Raw genomic sequence first — 20,278 nt, forward strand, 5'->3', positions numbered from 1 at the left:
ACTGATCAATTGATTGCTCGTGTTAATGAGTCAGAGCAGTACTGATCATTTTGTCTGGTCAAGGCCATGGATGTGATCTGTACTGTAAAGGTACTGTATCATTCAAAAATATGACAAAATAACAGTCAAACCATGTTGTGCTGAATTATGACAAGGCATAAAAGTGGCAGTAAAGTGGAACCCAATGAAAACAACACCAAGATGCATTTCTCCCACTGTGATGTTGCTCATTTAAGTACAATTCCAGTATCAAGTATGACAGAGATAGAGTGAGCGTGAAGAAAAGCTTAGTGAGAATGTAGGTGGACACAGTTGTTGGCCCTATGGAGACTGGGGAGAGGGGGGTGCGGGGGGAGAGGAAAAGGGGAGGTGGATTACTAAGGGTTTTCTGCCTCACTTTAAAGACAGGAGCAAAAGTATGTGTCTGTTTGTGAACAGAAAATGTGTGTGTAACAACGGTGTTATGCATGGTATTGTAAAGTACTGTAGTATAGTATAGTATAGTATAGTAGCATAGTATAGTATATAGAATAGTTTTGTTTGTGTGTGTTAATAATTACAAACCTCATTATATCCTAAGCCCATACATGCATGCAATCCCTGCAATCATTTAAAGATAAGTTAAAGATATTTAAAGATTATTATAATTCATAATGTGCATTTTCATTTGTTTCGTATTGTTTATATGAACATTAGTTCACAAAGGAATAGGATATCATGTCAATGTTATGTTTGTTTGTTAATGTTTGACTTTTGGATCCAAATTTTCAAAATACCTGTACTTGTACTAGTCGTAAATGGCAAATCAACTTGAAATAATACCCACCATAGGCCTTCTGATTAATTCATGTGAGGTTAGCTATTCAGGTCTCGCTAAGTAAAATGACATTTTTGTCATGTTTAGGTGTGGTCCGGTCTGTACAGAAGTGCTCTAACCCGCTGTAAAACAGAAAAGGGAACTCGTTCTGATCTAACTCCAGTGAGTGATACTGATGCCAGTTTCCCTTTTCTTCCTCACCAAGCTGGGCACAATCTGGCACATCATAGGACAACAGTTTTGGAACTTGGAAGCAAGAGTTGTAGCCTGTGCCTCCCATTCCTGTGATCTTATCTAAAGTGCTGACAATAGCTAATGGCTACAATGAAAGATCTGGTTCAAGTGAGGTAGTTAACGGATTGACAGTGGCTTGTTTGTACCAGTAAAAAAAACACCTAAAGGTCTTGTGCGTATTATCCATCACGCTTGTAAACAAAGAGCAGAAGCGAAGATTTGTCATCCTATTAGAGTAAAGAGGCTACGCCGTAACAATGACTATTACAATACAATTTCTTCGGTCCGTATACATTTCTGCAATGGGAAGATACACATCTTTTATCGAGAGACAAACCCTTGAACTGAAATTGTCCCTATGTGGGTTATGTTGTGGGTTGGACCACCATTACTTGTGAAACACTTAAAACGGTGAACTATAAAATACTGGTAGATTGATAATCACTGATAATCAGAATTTTTTGCAGACAGGGTGTATTTTGTGAGCACTCCCTGTTGTCCATAGCAATAACTTTGCTAAACAGTAATTACAAGGACGTGTTACAAGGATGTATGTGCATGTAATAAATGGGCCCAGGGAATGCTTACCAAGATATTTGTGAAGAATAACAGAACCACATAACAGAATGTAGTTGTCAACTAGCTTCTGTTATGGTCTAGTAGTGATTTACTCCTGACTGTCTTTACATTTACATTTACATTTAGTCATTTAGCAGACGCTCTTATCCAGAGCGACTTACAGTAAGTACAGGGACATTCCCCCGAGGCAAGTAAGGTGAAGTGCCTTGCCCAAGGACACAACGTCAGTTGGCATGACCGGGAATCGAACTAGCAACCTTCGGATTACTAGCCCGATTCCCTCACCGCTCAGCCACCTGACTCCACTTCTTTAATTACTACGCTGTACTTTTATCAAACTGAAAATAAAATGCTAGCTGTTTGCACTTGTGAGCTATATGCTAGGTTCAAATGTAAAGTTCATAACAATAACACCACAAGGTTATGAATCAACCTTACAAAAGAGTAAGCTATGTATTTTTTTGAAACAACTGGATTATATCTATAAACTGGGTAAGAAAGCATACAAAAGTGGTTGAGTCTTAAAATGTTATCTCACACTACAAAGAAAGCCTACGGTAGCTTCAGTGTTCATCCAAGTTAGCAATGTATTGGAGTGAAAACTGCCTGGATGTAACAGACTAGTTGGCTCCCTGTAAGTGACCAGGATCGATGACGCTAGCGAACAGGGATCAATGCGGTTCACTGGCAAGAACAGGTGGACAGTAGCAGGCTGACTGTGCAGAGAGCACAGCCTCGACCTAAACTTAGACCTGCTGTTGTCTTGTTCCATTAACCCACCGCATCAGCCCACTTTCCTCACAGGCAGCTGACACCTGTCCACGTGGCGCCTACACAAACCTGGTAAACAAACACGAGTTCAGCTCAAGGCTAGTGGCCATTTTGGAAGCGTCCCAGCATTAAAACCCCACCTGTCACTTGTTCGCTGTTTTTTCAGGTAGTTTAGTACTGAAGCCAAACAGATTGCAATAAGCACAAAAGTGAGCCCTATTGTTATTCATGTTGCGCTGGCAAGAGCCGAAAGGCTATAAAACGTCAAAAGGGCAAGTACTTTGCGAGAGGTGATGTTTACTCTACATAAATATGTGCATATTTATAGTGTTTCGTCTGCACATCGCAGGTTTTTAATGTTTACTTTGGGAAAACAATGTACACAGTTTTCTTTCTTTACGTGATGACACAGGAAAAGGGTTTCAGCAAGCAATTGGAAAAGATAAAGGAAACTGAGACTCCAAAAACCATGGTGATTGTAATCTTGAATGTGAATGTATGTGAACTGTTTCTCAGTAATGAAGGGACGTAATTATATTGGTTTAATACGAAGGCACAGACATCCAACGTAAAAGCAATTGGTATACACGGCTCCAAGAGATCTGCAATCATTTGTTCAAGTCAATATTACCAGCACAGTCAACAAAGCATCATTGTCAAACAGCTGTTAGCACCTGCAGACCATTCACTCGCCACTGACTCTTCATTCGCAAGGGTATTTCCTCCCTGAACAGGAACATCCCCAGGTGACTTCCTGTACCATGAAGAGTCATGACATATCTCTTTCCTTCACCTTGACAACAGACTCCTCATTTCTATAAGTGAGATGTGAAGACAAGAGCCGGGTTCCACAGAGCACGGTTCCAGAGCCGTAGGGGACGTCAACCCCCCCACCAAAAACCTCCAGCTCCAATCCTTCAATTCATCCACCTGCCTGACGGGAGGAAATAAAAACAACATAGCGAGACGCGAGAGCCCGGGAGGGGCTTAGGGTCTCAAGTGGGCATGTGTCTGGCTGTCATATGGTGGGCTGGTCTACATCTGTCAACACTGGTACACCCCCCCCCCACACACACACACACACACACACTTACACACACCCATACCCACGCACACACACCGTAGAAGAGCAAGAGAGAGCAGAGAAGGCAGAATGAAAGAGATGCTGGAGGAAGAGGGAAGAAGAAACTCCCTTTAAATGATTTCTGACAAGTAATGGTTTCATGTGCACATGAAACTCCCTTCCTTCGGATCGTCACTGAGTAGAATTTCTTCTGGGCATCAGTCCCATTTGTGGGAAGATTTGGTCATAACAGTGGAGTATATTCCTGTTCTTGGTTAAGCTTGATCAGCATTAACATTGACCTTTGAAGATCGATAAACCCTCTCCTTTCCCTTAATGTATGTACATGTGAGCGACGACGTGTTTGTCATTTACAAAAATATTCAGTGCTGAGAGGGCACCATTTGCAAAACTGTCAAATCTGTTTTATTTTTATTTTGTTATCCATAAGGTGAGAATGTGACTGCGTATTTCAGAATTATTATGCCATTTCCATGTCTCAGATAATTCTTTATTGCCATTTTAAAAGGCGGAAACTGGGCACACCAATTCCACCTTTGGCCTTGCCCATAACATCTGTTATAGAGATCTCATTTGTGGATACACATTTGCTCTAATGTGGTTCTGAAATAGGGGTTTGCCTCATAAAATTCAAGGTTTACAGGGTGACATTGAAAACCAGCAATAATCTATCCTTCTATAGAGTCTGTTCCTAACACCTTGTGTTAGCACAAGACAATTTCAAATTATCATGTCTGTTTGCGTTATGTTTTAAAGAAATCAAGAGTGTACCCGGACCCCCTTTTTATAGGTTACTGTGGTAAAGCCTTCCCCGGAGAAAGCAAATTATATTAACATAACCATTTACAGTCTACAAGGGTAGAATCTGACAAGCTTCTTCTAACCATATCATTACCTAATCAGAATACTCTTTATCATACAAAAAAGAGCAAAAAGCAAGCATCCCCGCTTTTGCGTAAACACTGCCATTATCTGAGTAAATAATTATTTGCAGTGTTTCAAAATGCTGATTACGGCTTTAGCCCATTGTGTATAATAAGAGAGAGAGAGAGATGCCGCTTATAAAATATGGATGTAATGGCTGCATATGCTCTGTCACAGGGCTTAATCATGGCGTATTGTTGATTCTGAAGGAGTTGAATGCAGACATAATTTAGAGTATAAACATAGACATATTCATAGGGATACCTACCTGAAAGCTAAGCTATTAGGAAAATAGACTTAATGTTTTGTGTGTCATACGCAGTGGCAAAATGATGTAATGGCATATTTTTTCCCCAAAAGAACTTTCGGACAATACGTAAATGGAAAGTACAAGGGTACTGTATTGAATGTGCTTAATATTATCAGTGCAAAATGGGCAAAAAAGTATGTTTCTTGGATGAAAAACATGATAAGAACATCCTGTTTTTACTAAAAGCAGCTCTTTCACCTCAATTAATAACAGAGCAGTGTTGTCTAGACATACTGCACCATGATTATACTAAACAGTATTCCTCAGTATTCCCTCCATTTGACGAACATAATTCCGTCTTTGAAGATTTGGTGATGGAAAAAAGTCACTATGACCATGGTAGCTGTGTCAGCACTAAGTGTGAGGTTGTGTGTCCTGTCATACTGAATGCAGAGTCCAATACTCACACACATTCCATTCCCCTTACTTAGCAATATGTTCATCGCCCTCAGATAGATTTTTCTCTCACAGTGTTGGCTGAACCCAAACAGCACAAACAACCAGAATCCAATTAATCACAGCGTTAGCGTCCGTTGTTTATATTGATTGTCATAGTCAGACAAGCAGAACTACAGTGAGGAATGTTCTTATTTCTGAATCCTGGATTCCTGAGATTAAAGTCTGGCGCGAGCAACTGTGTATCCTCACATAAGATATCCTGTCCAAAGGATATAGTGTTGTTCAACCATGGGAAGAAGAAGAAGAATTTGTAGATCCTAATATATTTTATATACTGTATATCAGCAAACTTGATATCGAAGGTGAAAATTCAAAACATTTGCTGGAACCAAGCTAGTCTGTGTCTATTTTGTGCTGACCAGGTTGAGTCAATGGGTCCTGGACATTCAGCAGAGCAGGCCTGTGTGTAAGCCGATGATGGTCACTGTGGTTGAAGTAGCTGTGTAAAGAATGGAGCTATACTTCCAGAGACCATGTGTTCGGTGTCGCTTGTTGCTAGTGTTGCTAGTGGCTACACGGCTGCTGTCATGTTCATCCGCAGCATGACGGCAAAAGTGCTAGCACTTTGTGGCAGTATCCACAAAGGGGATTAAGTTGTTCTGAATTAACAATGAGATCATATGTTACCTTTCTTCCAAGATCATTGTCCAGTGCATTGGCAGTGCATATTAGCCAAATATGATAAATGTAAAGACGAAGAGTTCCAAGTTCACAAGTTTAAAGACCAAACCAACACCTGGATATTTTTTTACTTGAAGTAAGAACAATCATGAATGAATGAAGGAAGGAAGGAAGGAAAGATGTGGATGGGTGAGTGATCCAGACAGAAGACTCTAGGGACCCTATCTTGCACACAGCACAATTGACTTTGTACACCGACGCATGTATCATTCCTATTTTGCACCCAATGCACAGCTGACTTTTCCCTCCACAGACTGTTCTCTGTCTTTTACGGCCCTGACGAGAACGTTGGCTTCCTCGGCTGTGAACTGCTCCTGGCATGCGCCTGGCAAATCCGCCATTACAATAGCAACCCGCCATGGAACAGGCGCGCCTGCTTTTAAAGGGAATGTGAGATGACGCTCTGATTGGTTTATTGGACGTTACGCCCAAACCACACCTGTGAGGAATGTAGCTACTTCAGACCAACCCATTTTAGATTTGCGTCGGGCGCAAGAGTCACTTATCCCGCAGGTATAATAGCAACAGCGCCCGAGTTCCGCCCACAAAGTTACTTGTGTTTCGCGTTTGATACTTGCGTTTCAGATCGTTAAAATAGGGCCCTACATGTGGCTTACGGGTCTCGACTGCTTCTCTGTGCTCGGCTAATAGGCGGGGTCTTTAGGTGAACTTTAGGGGCTTGGATAGCAAAATGGGAGGTCAAGATTAGAGGAGGATAAAGGCAGCAGGTGGGATGCAAAAGGAATGCATTTATATTTTGTTCAAACTGAATGTAGGAGAGAAAGTGTGCATCCCTCTGGCTGGATAGCGTCATGTGAGTTGCTGTTGTGTGTTGTTCTACTCTGTCTCACCATCTGCTCTGCTACATGAGCTATCTTTATTCTCTCTATTTTCCTATTTCAACGACCTCCCTGAACTCCATGTAGCATAGAGAATTTACAAAGCCACCAACTAACAATTGTCTGGTCATTTCTCTATATCCGTGTCTCTTTCTCTTTTCATCAATAACTGAGATTCTAAACCAGAATCCCTTAAAAGAAAGAGCAAAACCCTCTTGTGAGTTCTTTTTAAATTTTGCTTGCCAATAACCAGTCTGATATTTTCTTTTAACATCTGCCAAATGTTTGACATCTGAGCAATTATGTCAGGTGTCTGAAAAAGCAAGGTTGATTCAAAACAAGCTCAAGTACGTAATTACTATGCAGGAATAACTAATGCTCATTGAGCAAATGCGGTGGTATTTATTTTAAAAGCCATTACGTAAGGTAATGAATAGGCATGCACTCTGGGGGGACGACTGTGCAAGCTTACAGTGTTTACACTCCACGTTAAAAGCTGCTGCTTAGATTTGGGATCTTTACAGACCCACTCTTCATCAAAGGAAAGTGAGGGTGACAAAAACCCAGGGATTAGAGATGGGACTAAATGAATGAGATCAATCTGTAACTTGCCCTCCAAAACTTTTTGCTAGTCCAACTAGACAAGACTGCAATGGTGACAAAAGAGTGGAACTCTGCCAAAATGGTCTGAAAACAATTTGTGCATGCTATTCATCAAGAGACTGCTGCAACTTCTGAAAAATGATAATTTTAGCTTGAAGAATAAAAGGTGTGTGTATGTCCGTGTGTATGTATGCATGTGTTTGTGTGTCAGTATCCCTGTTGTTATTGTTTAGTCTGCTTTCCACCTGCTGTGTTCTACATTCATAGTATGAACAGTACCCAGTGGGGTTGAGATCTACCTTGTACCCATGCTGAACAAAATGTCAGTGGATACTAGCACTAACACCACTGACACAGAGTTATCCTTCTCCTCAGTGTATAACTCAAAGGGCAGAAGTCAGGTTGTCTGTCACAGGGAACACACAATGGGTAGCTAGGTTTAGCTTAGCATGTTCGACACGTCCGATGCTTTGACAACTAATTTGCCCCAACATTTCCGGTAAAAGGTCAGACAACCTTCTCCCCCAAGATCATGAATAGTGGATAGGAGCCTTACCAAGTCTTAGAGCTCCACTGAATAAACGAAGCCAGCATGAAGCATTTTATTGACATGCTATGTACCCAAGAGGAGCGGTAAGTAATTTTAGTGTTCAGATAGGACATCTAGACAGAACCTTTCTTCTAAACAGAGGTAGGATTTCACCTTATTTTGTCCTACTTCACATTCAAGTTCTCTGGTCTGGATAATGAATACATTAAGCCAAAATGCTTGCCTTGTTTGTCCTGAGAGCCTGAGAAGAGGACAGAAGGAGGATGACTTGGCGATCGGCACAAACAGATTGTCGGTTCCTCTGGCACTCCCTTTCAGGAGTTTTTGACTCTTTGCAGAGAAAAGCACATGGCTGTCAAAACCAACAACAGCTTCAACATTTCTCAGTTGAACTGGAGGAAAGTTGTGGCTCCTGTGACTAATTATCCTAGTACAATTTTGAATTGTTATGACGCTGTATACAAAGAACAAACATCAACAGCGAGACAAATGAATAGCTTATTGGTGGCTACATATTTTTTCTACATGTTTTTTAGTTTTTAACTGATAAGCCTGAGAGAGTGTCAACTCCCTTTGTAGCCTACTGTATCTAACCAAAGCAACCAATTCCCAGAAAGACCTCTGTCCATATGGACTTGGTCAACACTTGTTTAATTTAAGTGATTGTGGGGGAACCGGTTTATTATCTGCTTGCTGGACAACATTGATCATCCTGTCTAGGTTGAATCAAAGTCTATGGGACAGCTTAATCTGTCCCTTATACAGTACATCCCAGTATAGTTTGTGTGTGTGTGTGTGTGTGTGTAGACCCGTGGATGTGTGTGTTTCTCCCTGTAGTCTCTCTATAGGCATGAGGCGTTTTTCCAACACATCAGCAAAAAGTGAACAAAGGAAGAGGATTCTGGGAGATTGGACCAGTTATCTGTCATCCGTTGTCTCGCTCTGGGTCAAGAAAAAAAACACAGCTGGATTACTGTTTTCCAGCCGTGAACAGGACGGAAGAAAAGAGATTGGTAGCTTAGAGCATACAGTATGTATCATGTATCACTTTAGGCTACAAAACCAATTTTGAAGGAAAAAATAAAATCCAACATGCACCAACCCACTCTGCAGTACTCTATCAATGCCTTTTTGTCAAATGTCAAAAATACATTATTTCAAGCACCCAAATGTCAAAATGTCAAGCACGATATGGACTTAAATTCAAAGTGGTGTAATACAGTAGTCAGGGTCAAAGCCATGACCAAAATTATCACACATCCCGGTATCCCTAATGACGTACACACTAGACTACAGTACTAAGTAGAAAGAGCAGAGAAAAACACCAGGGCGGATAGCATCATTGGCTCAGCTGGTCACATTGAAACCCTACCTAATTTTAACACTCATTAACACTAAAGCGCATTGAAATATCTAGGCCATGTGTGTGAGTCTAGAGAAACAGGCTTTGGGTTTTTGGGGATACAGTTAGGTCCATAAATATTTGGACATTGACACAATTTTCATCATTTTGGCTCTGTATACCACCACAATGGATTTGAAATGAAACAATCAAGATGTGCTTTAAGTGTAGACTTTCAGCTTTAATTTCAGGGTATTTACATCCAAATCAGGTGAACGGTGTAGGAATTACAATACATTTTATATGTGGCCCCCCCCTTTTTAAGGGACCAAAAGTAATTGGACAATTGGCTGCTCAGCTGTTCCATGGCCAGGTGTATGTTATTCCCTCATGGGAGTTTGTTATTTCATTGACAAGGAGCAGATAAAAGGTCTAGAGTTCATTTCAAGTATGGTATTTGTGTTTTGAATCTGTTGCTGTCAACTCTCAATATGAAGTCCAAAGAGCTGTCACCATCAGTGAAGCAAGCCATCGTTAGGCTGAAAAATCAAAACAAACCTATCAGAGAGATAGCAAAAACATTAGGTGTGGCCAAATCAACTATTTGGTACATTCTTAAAAAGAAAGAACGCACTGGTGAGCTCAGCAACACCAAAAGACCCGGAAGACCACGGAAAACAACTGTGGTGGATGACAGAAGAATTCTTTCCCTGGTGAAGAAAAACCCCTTCACAACAGTTGGCCAGATCAAGAACACTCTCCAGGAGGTAGGCGTATCTGAGTCAAAGTCCAAAATTAAGAGAAGACTTCACCAGAGTAAATACAGAGGGTTCACCACAAGATGTAAACCATTGGTGAGTCTCAAAAACAGGAAGACCAGATTAGAGTTTGCCAAAAAACATCTAAAAAACAGTTGTACAGTTCTGGAACAACATCCTATGGACAGATGAGACCGAGATCAACTTGTACCAGAATGATGGGAAGAGAAGAGTATGGAGAAGGGAAGGAACTGCTCATGATCCAAAGCATACCACCTCATCAGTGAAGCATGGTGGAGGTAGTGTTATGGCGTGGGCATGTATGGCTGCCAATGGAACTGGTTCCCTTGTATTTATCGATGATGTGACTGCTGACAAAAGCAGTAGGATGAATTCTGAAGTGTTTCTGGCAATATTATCTGCTCAGATTCAGCCAAATGCTTCAGAACTCATAGGACGGCGCTTCACAATGCAGATGGACAATGACCCGAAGCATACTGCGAAAGCAACCAAAAAGTTTTTTAAGGCAAAGACGTGGAATGTTCTGCAATGGCCAAGTCAATCACCTGACCTAAATCCAATTGAGCATGCATTTCACTTGCTAAAGACAAAACTGAAGGGAAAATGCCCCAAGAACAAGCAGGAACTGAAGACAGTTGCAGTAGAGGCCTGGCAGAGCATCACCAGGGACGAAACCCAGCGTCTGGTGATGTCTATGGGTTCTAGACTTCAGGCTGTCATTGACTGCAAAGGATTTGCAACCAAGTATTAAAAGTGACAATTAGATTTATGATTATGTTAGTTTGTCCAATTATTTTTGGTCCCTTAAAAAGGGGGGGGCCACATATAAAATGTGTTGTAATTCCTACACCGTTCACCTGATTTGGATGTAAATACCCTGAAATTAAAGCTGAAAGTCTGCACTTAAAGCACATCTTGATTGTTTCATTTCAAATCCATTGTGGTGGTGTACAGAGCCAAAATGATGAAAATTGTGTCAATGTCCAAATATTTATGGACCTAACTGTATGTTGGAGCTGCCTGTGTTTTTCTCTCCCTCTCTAAATTAACACACGCTGAGGGTGGGCTATGAGGGGAGGGGGCAGACTGAGCCTAGCCAAGTGCAAACACTGAGGCACAGTCGAGGTTAGCTGGCGTTAAGCTGTTTCTCAACAAACCCAACCTCAAAACACTTTGAGGGGGAAGATAAATAAATAACTTGCGCCAAGGGGGGATAATGCTATGTGGCAGCTGCTGGGCAAATTTATTGTGTTTCCTATAAACACTCCTCATTGCGGCAGACCAAATGGAGACGGAGGGGAGCACTGTCAGAGGACTTGTAAAGCTCCTCTCTATGAAGCCTAGCCTACATCCACCATCCCCTAACCCATTGCCCCTTCATAGTGAGAGGCTTGCTGGTTATTCATATGCTCGGAGGGGGAGGGGGGGGGGGGGAGGGTTTTCAAAGCACCTCTAAATAAGGTCTACTAACATATTAACCCCTTATTCTACATGTCTGGGATACAAGTGGCTGTTTGAATGAGTGTGCTTGTGGATGTAGATGCGTGTGCAATTGGATGACATGCAATGTGTGGCGCTTTAGATGAAAGGTTCTGAATCAGATGTCCTTTCAGTGTGTATTTGTGTGAGACAGTGTGCAGTTTGTCAGAGAGAAAGAGAAATGGAGAGTGTGTGTGTGTGTTTGCATGCATTTGTGTATGTTTGCAAAAAGAAGGGTACGTCTCTACAGGTAGTCCATAGGCCATTTCTCAACCACTGCTATGACTGCATGGGTGTACGCACACACACGCACACATTCACAGCTTGCCAAACCCTACTACTGTACACACTGGTAGTCATTTTTCTCAAAGCACTAAAAACCAGTTGCCATGAGGTATTGAAACTGAATTGTTTAAGATCACATGATATTCTTCGACGTTCCTTTTGGGATTTGGACCATGAAGAACAATGTAGAGAAGGGAAGACAACGATTAAAGAGGAAGCGTAATGCATTACAATCAACAACCATTACCTCAGGAATACCTTCAGAATGCCCTTCTCTAAAATGGAGGAAGAACCTGAAACTGAGAGAAAACCTAAATGCACTCAAGTGTTACCTTTTTACTATTATGAAATGGAGGAAGGGGATGAAAAAGAATACCTTTTTTCCCCCGTTTCCTTCTCAGGTTGGCTCTCCATTCATCTCAGTGGCCTATTGATCCCAATTTTACCACACCATTTCCCTTTACACTGCCTGTGTTTCACTTCGGTCATCTATACATAATTGTAGCGCCGGCTAAATAAATGTGATTCCAGATTTGTGTGGGCAGAGCTATGGACACCTAGTTCAGTGCTCTTGCCTGAAAACAATAGGGCCAACAATGACGAGAATGGACAATGCATATTCTTAAAATAGATGTGTACTGGCAGCAAAACTGTGCATCTTTGGAGCACACTGTGGAGAGTAGCTGTGCTGAACTTAACCTTCACACAATAGATTGGATTGCTCCATCTCACTCCCTTTGTTAAGGTGTTGAGAGGGAGCAACAGACTTGACACAAAGTGAACAGGCACGCGTGCGCATGCACACATAAACACACTTTTTTACTCACATACCCAAGCACCCACCAGTTTCACTCACTGACGGGCTCACACAAACTTTTTCTTTCCCCTTCTTTCTCTATCTTTCTCTCTCTTTCTTGAATACACACGTAAACAAACCCACATGCACACACAAACACTCACACACTTATTCCAACTCAACACCTTTAAGAGGGGGAGACAAGACAGTGCCCGTTTTCTCAACCCTGTTGCTTAGCAGCCCTGGTATGAGTGAGGGCTCTTTTTATTTTTGTAAGACTGGCCTTTAGAGGGAAGGAGATGGGCTTTCTCTAGGTTCAGCCCAAGTGTAATCTCCCCATGTGTCACCTTGGCATCCAGGCTTCTGGGATTTGTGGTCAGTGGCATTTCACAGCATAATTGAATTCAGGAGTGGGGGTCCGGGTACACAAAGAACACTGTCCAACCCAACACTGGAAATAAAAGGGGGCTAGAGTAGAGGAGAAGGGAAAATGAAATGAAGTTGTGCTCCTTGACTGAGGCGTGGCTGTCTTGAACCACCCAGAAAATCTGGTTATGAACTTGACGAGTTGTGTCAGGCAGAAAATAGCGAAGTGTCGGAGGCTCGTCAAAATGCTGTCTGTAATAAACATGCACACGCTAAACACTCAGTGAGACAGGCTGGAGGCTGCCTCCTGCCTTAGCAGACAAAAGACGACCAATTGGGACTAGTCCTGTTGTGACGGCTGATTCAGTCTTTTTTAAGAGCTGACTGTTTGATGAATGTATTTCACAGAGTTTTACAGACTGAATAAACTGTAAAAGGTATAAAGTAATGAATGCAGTAAAGTAAATGCGCAGACGTGGCCTTTTTTTTGTGCTCAGTTAGTTAGTGCTCAGGTAATTTGTTAAATAAATGTAATTGACAACTAACATTTAACAATATAAAAAGGAATATGAAACTGCAGGGCAAGCCTCAGTTTTCAAATTCACATAGAATGCTGTGCTGCTGTAGCTACACTAAAATAAAGGAGCAGCGGGTCACAGTTAGGCCATAGTGCAGCATTTTATGGCACGTTCGTAGTCTAAAGTTTAGAGTATAAAGTCTACAGTACAGTCATCATGTCGCATTCCAGGTATCCTCGATGACAAATACTGTACGTAGTTTTTGCACCATTAGGTGACTCCTCAGCAGCCTCCCCATCCAGATTGCCTCCTTCATGCCGATAAAGGAGCAATTCAGGCACCTCTGCTAAGCCTCTTAGCAACAGCCTACTCGTTTATCAGCTCTGCCAGAGAGGGGTAAGGGAAGAGAGAGAAAAGGTGAGAAAAAGGGAATTGGCAGAGTAGAAGGTGACGAAAGGATGGGAATACAGAGATGTTCAGAGCTGGATAGATAAATGAGATGAGGATAGAGCCATTCAAGAGCCATGGTGTGGTGGGGGAATGACAGAGAGAGAGAGAGCAAGAGAGAGAGAGAGAAAGAGAGAGAGAGAGAGAGCAAGAGAGAGAGAGAGAGAGAGAGAGAGAGAGAGAGAGAGAGAGAGAGAGAGAGAGAGAGAGAGAGAGAGCAAGAGAGAGAGAGAGAGAGAGAGAGAGAGAGAGAGAGAGAGAGAGAGAGAGAGAGAGAGAGAGAGAGAGAGAGACGGAGTTATACCAAGATACCATCATGTTGTTATTAACATTTTTGTATTTTTTCGGACTGTCTATAGATATCAACCCCAATATTCTGTAGCTGTGAACGTAAGAGTTCACAGAGAGAAATAAGAGTTAGATATAATGCAAATATGAAACAATTTTCATCAGGCTAATCTGTAATACGTTGTACTTGACTGATACAATAACTTCAACATATTTGGGTAATGATAACTCCTCTACTAAACCAAAAGTCTACAGCTGAATGGACTCTCCTTGGCTTTATGCCACATAGTGCTCCTTCAAATAAATAATGCACCACCTGAGGTCACATATTATCCACTCCTAGTGTGTTGCCAGATAGCGCCCCTTCACATTGCGCACAGTGTCGCCCAAGGCCACGAAAGTTGACACGAGCGCATCTGGCGTTGGCTCACAAGTAGCCGCCTACTCTCTGCCGTTTGCGCTATCACAAAGCTCTGAGTGCGTGTGTGTGTGTATTTGTGTGTATGTGCATGTGGGTACATGCCTCCGTGTGTGAGGAAATTAAAGGCCTTTGAGAGCGAGCAGGACTGGAATGCCTCTGCCATGACCGAAGCACCTCTAATCTCAAGACAACATCTGGAGTAGGCCAGGCAGGGGAGAGGACATCTATGCCTCCACACACAGGGCCAAAATTTCAGACTTATAACAGGATGTCATTCAGTTACATTGTCTGTTCTCTTTCTTTCTGAAGATGGAAGGAAGGAAGTTGGCTGAATGCCATTTCATCCACTTTAATTTTGAAAATGTGTAAACAAAACTGATTCCGCACCATATAAATCTGACACATTTGATTAAAAGTCCAGTCATACTGTTTTAAAACAGGAACTGAGCCATTTGCTAAATGGAAATCATGCAAAGGTACTAACAGTGGGGTGATATAGATTAGATATATGTACTGTTAGTTTTCAAGGAGCTGATGATTTTATCCGTAGTGACATACAGTGAAGAATTTGAACCTGTTACCTCTGATCAACAGTCAAGTGCTTTAACCAATGAGCTATGCTCAACCCTGTGGACTAGGATATACAGACCGTATTCTCATTCTTTATTGTAATTGAATCGTACATTTTAAATTCTGTGATGCAAGGTGACTATAAGAATATAATTCAAAAAACGAATTAACAAAGAGAATAACCTGTTCAGAAATAAATATAGATCCATTTTAACGAATAAACAATCCAAAATGTAGCCTCTATAGTCACTTGGAATTCATTCTTCCCCTAGGTTTACAAAGTTCCCAGACTATTCTGACAACAACATTCAGAAATAGGTTAATACCCTTGCTGACATCAGTGACTTATTTTTCTATTTTTTTCTATTTCTGTTCGTCTCTCCCCTCCTGTATACATATCTAGAAAACATTCAAATGTGTAGTCCATTTTTGCCTTACCCTTAGCAATACGAACAAATCCATAATCTGGTTTGGATAATCCAAAGTAATCCCCAATAACTACAGTACCCACTCCATCTATAATCCTATATCTTCACTGAACATCTAACTCCCATTCTGCAAGGGGGGGGAAATAGAGTGATTTTCTTTCTCCCAAACCTCAGATCAACTCTGAAGCTGTTTGTCCCAGAAAGAAAAGATCATTAGCCTTGATCAGATTGATAAAGATCTGTGTGTGTGTTTGTGTTTGTGTGTGTGTGTGTGTGTGTGTGTGCGAGAGAGAGAGAGAGAGAGAGAGAGAGAGAGAGAGAGAGAGAGAGAGAGAGAGAGAGAGAGAGAGAGAGAGAGAGAGAGAGAGAGAGAGAGAGAGAGAGAGAGAGAGAGAGAGAGAGAGAGAGAGAGAGAGAAGAGAAGAGAAGAGAAGAGAAGAGAAGAGAAGAGAAGAGAAGAGAAGAGAAGAGAAGAGAAGAGAAGAGAAGAGAAAAAGAGTGCATTGTCAGTACAGAATCCCTCCTCCACTTAAACCTCTCTCAGGTTAGCTGCCCAATGACACATAAACACACACTCTGCCTATTCGTTTATCTCTGTGGCCAGTATGTGTCTGAATTTGTCTCACTTACTATATAGTATCTCTCTGTATGTGTCTGTGAAACAAACACAAAACTGTTATATAAAATCTGCAATGTGCGTGTTGTTCCTCACACAAATACATTTCAATTGTCTACAGTATCCATTCTTACGGAAAGTGCTTAGTTGGCAAGCATTATACATATGCTGTACATCATGGTTCCCCTTAGTCCTTAAAAACAGACATTCCTTCTACAGGAAAAATTCTTTATAGGGAAACATTATGCAGATGGCAGCATGGGGTTGGTTTGGCTGTGAAAACGGGTCACTGTGCTCTAAAGATCATCAATCCCACTGTCTGTCTGGCAGAGGTGACCAGCCACCTTCCTACCTTCGGTCACTCTCACTCCCTCGAGTTTTCAAGGTCCCTGCGTATCATTAATCTCAACCAACCTTTGAACGCACGGTCACTGGCACTAATTAGACCAAATTCGGTAGTGGAGACCTAAAAATAGGATTAAAACTAGAACACAAGGTGTGTGTGGTGCTGGTCATGTTTTCCCTGGGTTGGGGATTTAGACAACAACCCATTCAATATCTTATTTAAGTGCGTGTGTCTGGTTTTATAGCATCCGTGGGAATGCGTAGCCACAGCTTAATTAAAATAAGATGACTTGGGAGATGCGCAAAACACTTATAGCTTTAGGTTAAGTGATATTCTGTCTAACGTTTTATTTCGCACCTCATTGTGAATATGAGAATTTGACATTCTAGAATTAGAAAACGTCAGAGCTTGGGCAATCACTTTATGCAAAACGCAGAGGTACCACAGCCCTGAAGATTAGAGTCACCTCTCTAGCTTTAGCGACAGCTGGGACAAACTGAACATATACACACACTTGCATACTGCATACAGCACACTTATTGTATCACATTGTGCATGTACGTATTACACAAATACAGGCGCACCCACAAAAAAAATTCAAGGACAGTGTTAACCTCAAAAATCACAATAACAAGTAACTCCATTTCAATTTATATCCATGACTAAAGCACAAATGTTGGACAGAACCTTGAATGTCCTTGCATTCTTCAACACATCAAGTCTGTTTGCCTTAACCCTGCCTGAGTGTCCTATCTCTTTAGTTACTAAATGAAATGATATTGCTAGTTGATGAATGTGCACAAATCGCTGGACCCATGACTACTTGATTTTGAGTAAGCCTGTCGTGCCTCAGTTCTCCTGCAGCAGCAACGTAGAGAGATCCGTTATGCACCCCTTGGGAACCTATGGGCACGACATGGAACTCCCTCTGGGGCTAGGGTATGAAACAGATCACCACACATCATCTCAGAATGGGTCATTGCTCTGCTCCTCTGCGTCAAGCTTACACACACCCAAACACACTCTCTGCCTCTCTCTCTTGGCTGCCCCCTGACCCCACATCAGAGAGAAAAGAGGTCCCACCAAAGAGAACAGATTCGTTGGGTCGGATCACAGGGGATTCTGGGTACGTAACTGTCCCTAGCTGCCTGCTCACTGCCATCCTGACATTTTCCCATCAAGGGCTTCAGCTCTTTCGACATGTGACCCGGCAGACAGGGTGGTAACACAAGCAAATATGTACGCATTCTACACACTCTACACACACACACACACACACACAACAGAAAGAGAGTTCAGGGGTCTTTGATACACAAGACTCAAACAGAGCATGTGAATGTCAGCATTAAACAGAGTCTATTATACAAAACTGCACAAACTCTATATAGCAGAGAGGGGTCAAAATTCAAATTGAGTTCACAGCGACTGTGAGATTATACTAGAATATGCACTTCTCTGATTCCAATATGCCACACTTTGAATAACTACGGGCTTAGATACAGTAGCAAATGCATAACTGCCTAATTCAAGAGTTCATGTTTATGTAAAAGTAAAAAAAGAAAAGAAAAAGAGGGTATGTTTCCAAAGCAATTTCCATGCTGAGTAGGGCCTGTGAGAGGCAATTCATCAAGCAGTGTTGCTGATAGTCTTGATGTTGTTGTTATTAGTTGCTTTGGAGCATCAATGTGTCCGTGTTTGGACATTTTCCCTGCAGAACCAGTTTTCTCTAGCTCACATTTACTTCTAATGCTACATGTTGCCAGAGCATTGGTTGATTTAGGTCATCTTATCAGTAGGAGTCAACTAAAAGGTTGCTCTCTGCAAAAGCTGCAAAGCTGCTCCTCTACCGTCTAACTTATCCAGTTGATATTCCAATCCCTTCCCTGCTGCCAAGTTCTGAAGGCTAAATGACAGGCCTGGCCTGCAGATAGACAAGATGCTAATGCTAACATAGTTATAAGGTCTGCAAGGCCGGGAGCTAGCCTAGTGCCAAGCCCCAGGGCTAATGACACCTCTTGGGTTCTAACTGGCCGTATACACACATCCTTGCTGACAGTTACACAACCATATATTTCCCTTCATACAGTTATTCTGAGAAATATCTCTAAAAGTGTGTATATATTGACCTGAGATTGACTTGTTGTTTTGCATAAGCACTAGTGATCATACCGACAGTATGTCCCACAAGAGCACACCCACCACAATATCTCAAAGAGTAGCATCAATAAAAGTAAAATAAACATAGGTTAAAAGAAGGTATAAAACGATATTAAGAAACCAGCAGCTGTTAGTAACAGCGGAATTTAGGCCCCCGGGAGTCACTATAACCGCAGTCCAAACTGACAATGCCCCTCCGTTCAAGGAAGGCACACAGCACATTCAACTTTAGCATCCAACATTAGCATCCAAGGCAGCCACCAACCTGGGAGGAGCAGTTAAAGAAATAGAATGCAACAAAGCGGTCGCCTTACCTTCCACAGCATACTCCTCTGTTTGTAAGAGCGGGTGAGGAAAAGAGAAGGAAAGAAATGAGAAAACGAAATAGATTAGACACAACAACATATTTCTGTCGCATTGAACAACAGCCTTGATACAAAACATTTGGGAATTATTCTGTAGTGACTATTAACGATTAAACCAGAAGTGACATTTGTTTTCTCTAAAGTTCACTGTTAAAATGTATATAAGCATACATTTAGGTTTAGGGGTGGATAGTAGAGACAGGTCTCTACCAATGTCATTGAAATGTCCCCACTAATGATTAGGTGCGGAGCAGGTAGCGTTGGCACATAAAGTGATCGAAAATGATGATCTCTACCAATGTTAAAAGCAAACCCATGCCCTGGCATTTAAGGATGATTCAAAGGGTCACTTCACACTTTCAGTGTATTTTGCAATTGAATAGCACATGGAAAAACTAAGGGAAAATGTAAATGAGGTATGTCCAATGCCCTCAACATTTTAATAGGAAATATCAAGCACAATCCAATATTGTAACCATTCAATTCAAAGAACAGTTTGTAGATTCCCTCCAATTAGACTCATAATGAAAAGAGACTTGTACAGCAAAACATAGGCCTTCAACACTGGTTTTCTAACTCCATGATCTTATGTGAGACAAGAAGAGTCGAACAAAGCAAGCTCCAAGGAAAGTACTTAAAATAAAATAAAAAAATAAAAAAGGACCCCTTGGGCAACCACAGAGATGCTTTAATGCTAGAGTTCAAAACGGAGAGAATGAAGCCGCTACGCAGAGAACATGGATGGATGGATTGCGGAGATGTGAAGTGCCTCCAGCTTAACACTGGACCCTGTGGAGAGTTTAGCATCTTGATTCTTTATTACAGCTTGGCAGCTGGGTCTGGGTCTTTCCTTTAGTTTTTACTATATCATAATCAACAGCTTAAAATGTAGGTCTTTTACAGAACAAAGTTCTTCTGTGCAGTTTTTGGCCTTGGTTGAATGGCTGGCGGGTACTGGTAAAAGAATGAGGTGTGCCTGAAAAAAAGCTAGTTGAAGATTTTAAAATAACATATATCAGTGTCATGGCTTTTAGGTGCAATTATAGAAAGTTCAAGAATATACTACCAGTTGAGAAAAACACAAACAGCTAAATCCTGGCTAAAGGGTGCCATTCCATATATTTCAAGTGTATGTGCAGGGCTTTTGACCTCCCCTTTTACTATTAAGATTTAATGACCGCAGTGTGGCTTCGCAACAAGCTGGTCTGTTGAACTAGGTCTCCT

At 41.6% G+C, this 20,278-nt stretch overlaps 1 protein-coding gene and 1 long non-coding RNA gene across 9 annotated transcripts in view; both read right to left on the reverse strand.

The window, feature by feature from the left end:
• Positions 1-20,278, reverse strand: part of LOC134009869 (uncharacterized) — a 636,131-nt gene that overhangs the window by 460,378 nt on the left and 155,475 nt on the right. The window lies entirely within an intron of this gene.
• The window catches only part of nrxn2b (neurexin 2b), a 532,900-nt gene that overhangs the window by 413,484 nt on the left and 99,138 nt on the right, over positions 1-20,278 (reverse strand). For all 8 annotated transcript variants that reach the window (XM_062449593.1, XM_062449592.1, XM_062449591.1 and 5 more), the window contains exon 3: positions 19,004-19,021. In XM_062449593.1, coding sequence (XP_062305577.1) covers positions 19,004-19,021 — 18 coding nt within the window. The remainder of the gene's footprint in view (positions 1-19,003; positions 19,022-20,278) is intronic.

Source organism: Osmerus eperlanus, chromosome 23 (genome assembly GCF_963692335.1).
Source record: "Osmerus eperlanus chromosome 23, fOsmEpe2.1, whole genome shotgun sequence".
Lineage (NCBI taxonomy): Eukaryota > Metazoa > Chordata > Actinopteri > Osmeriformes > Osmeridae > Osmerus > Osmerus eperlanus.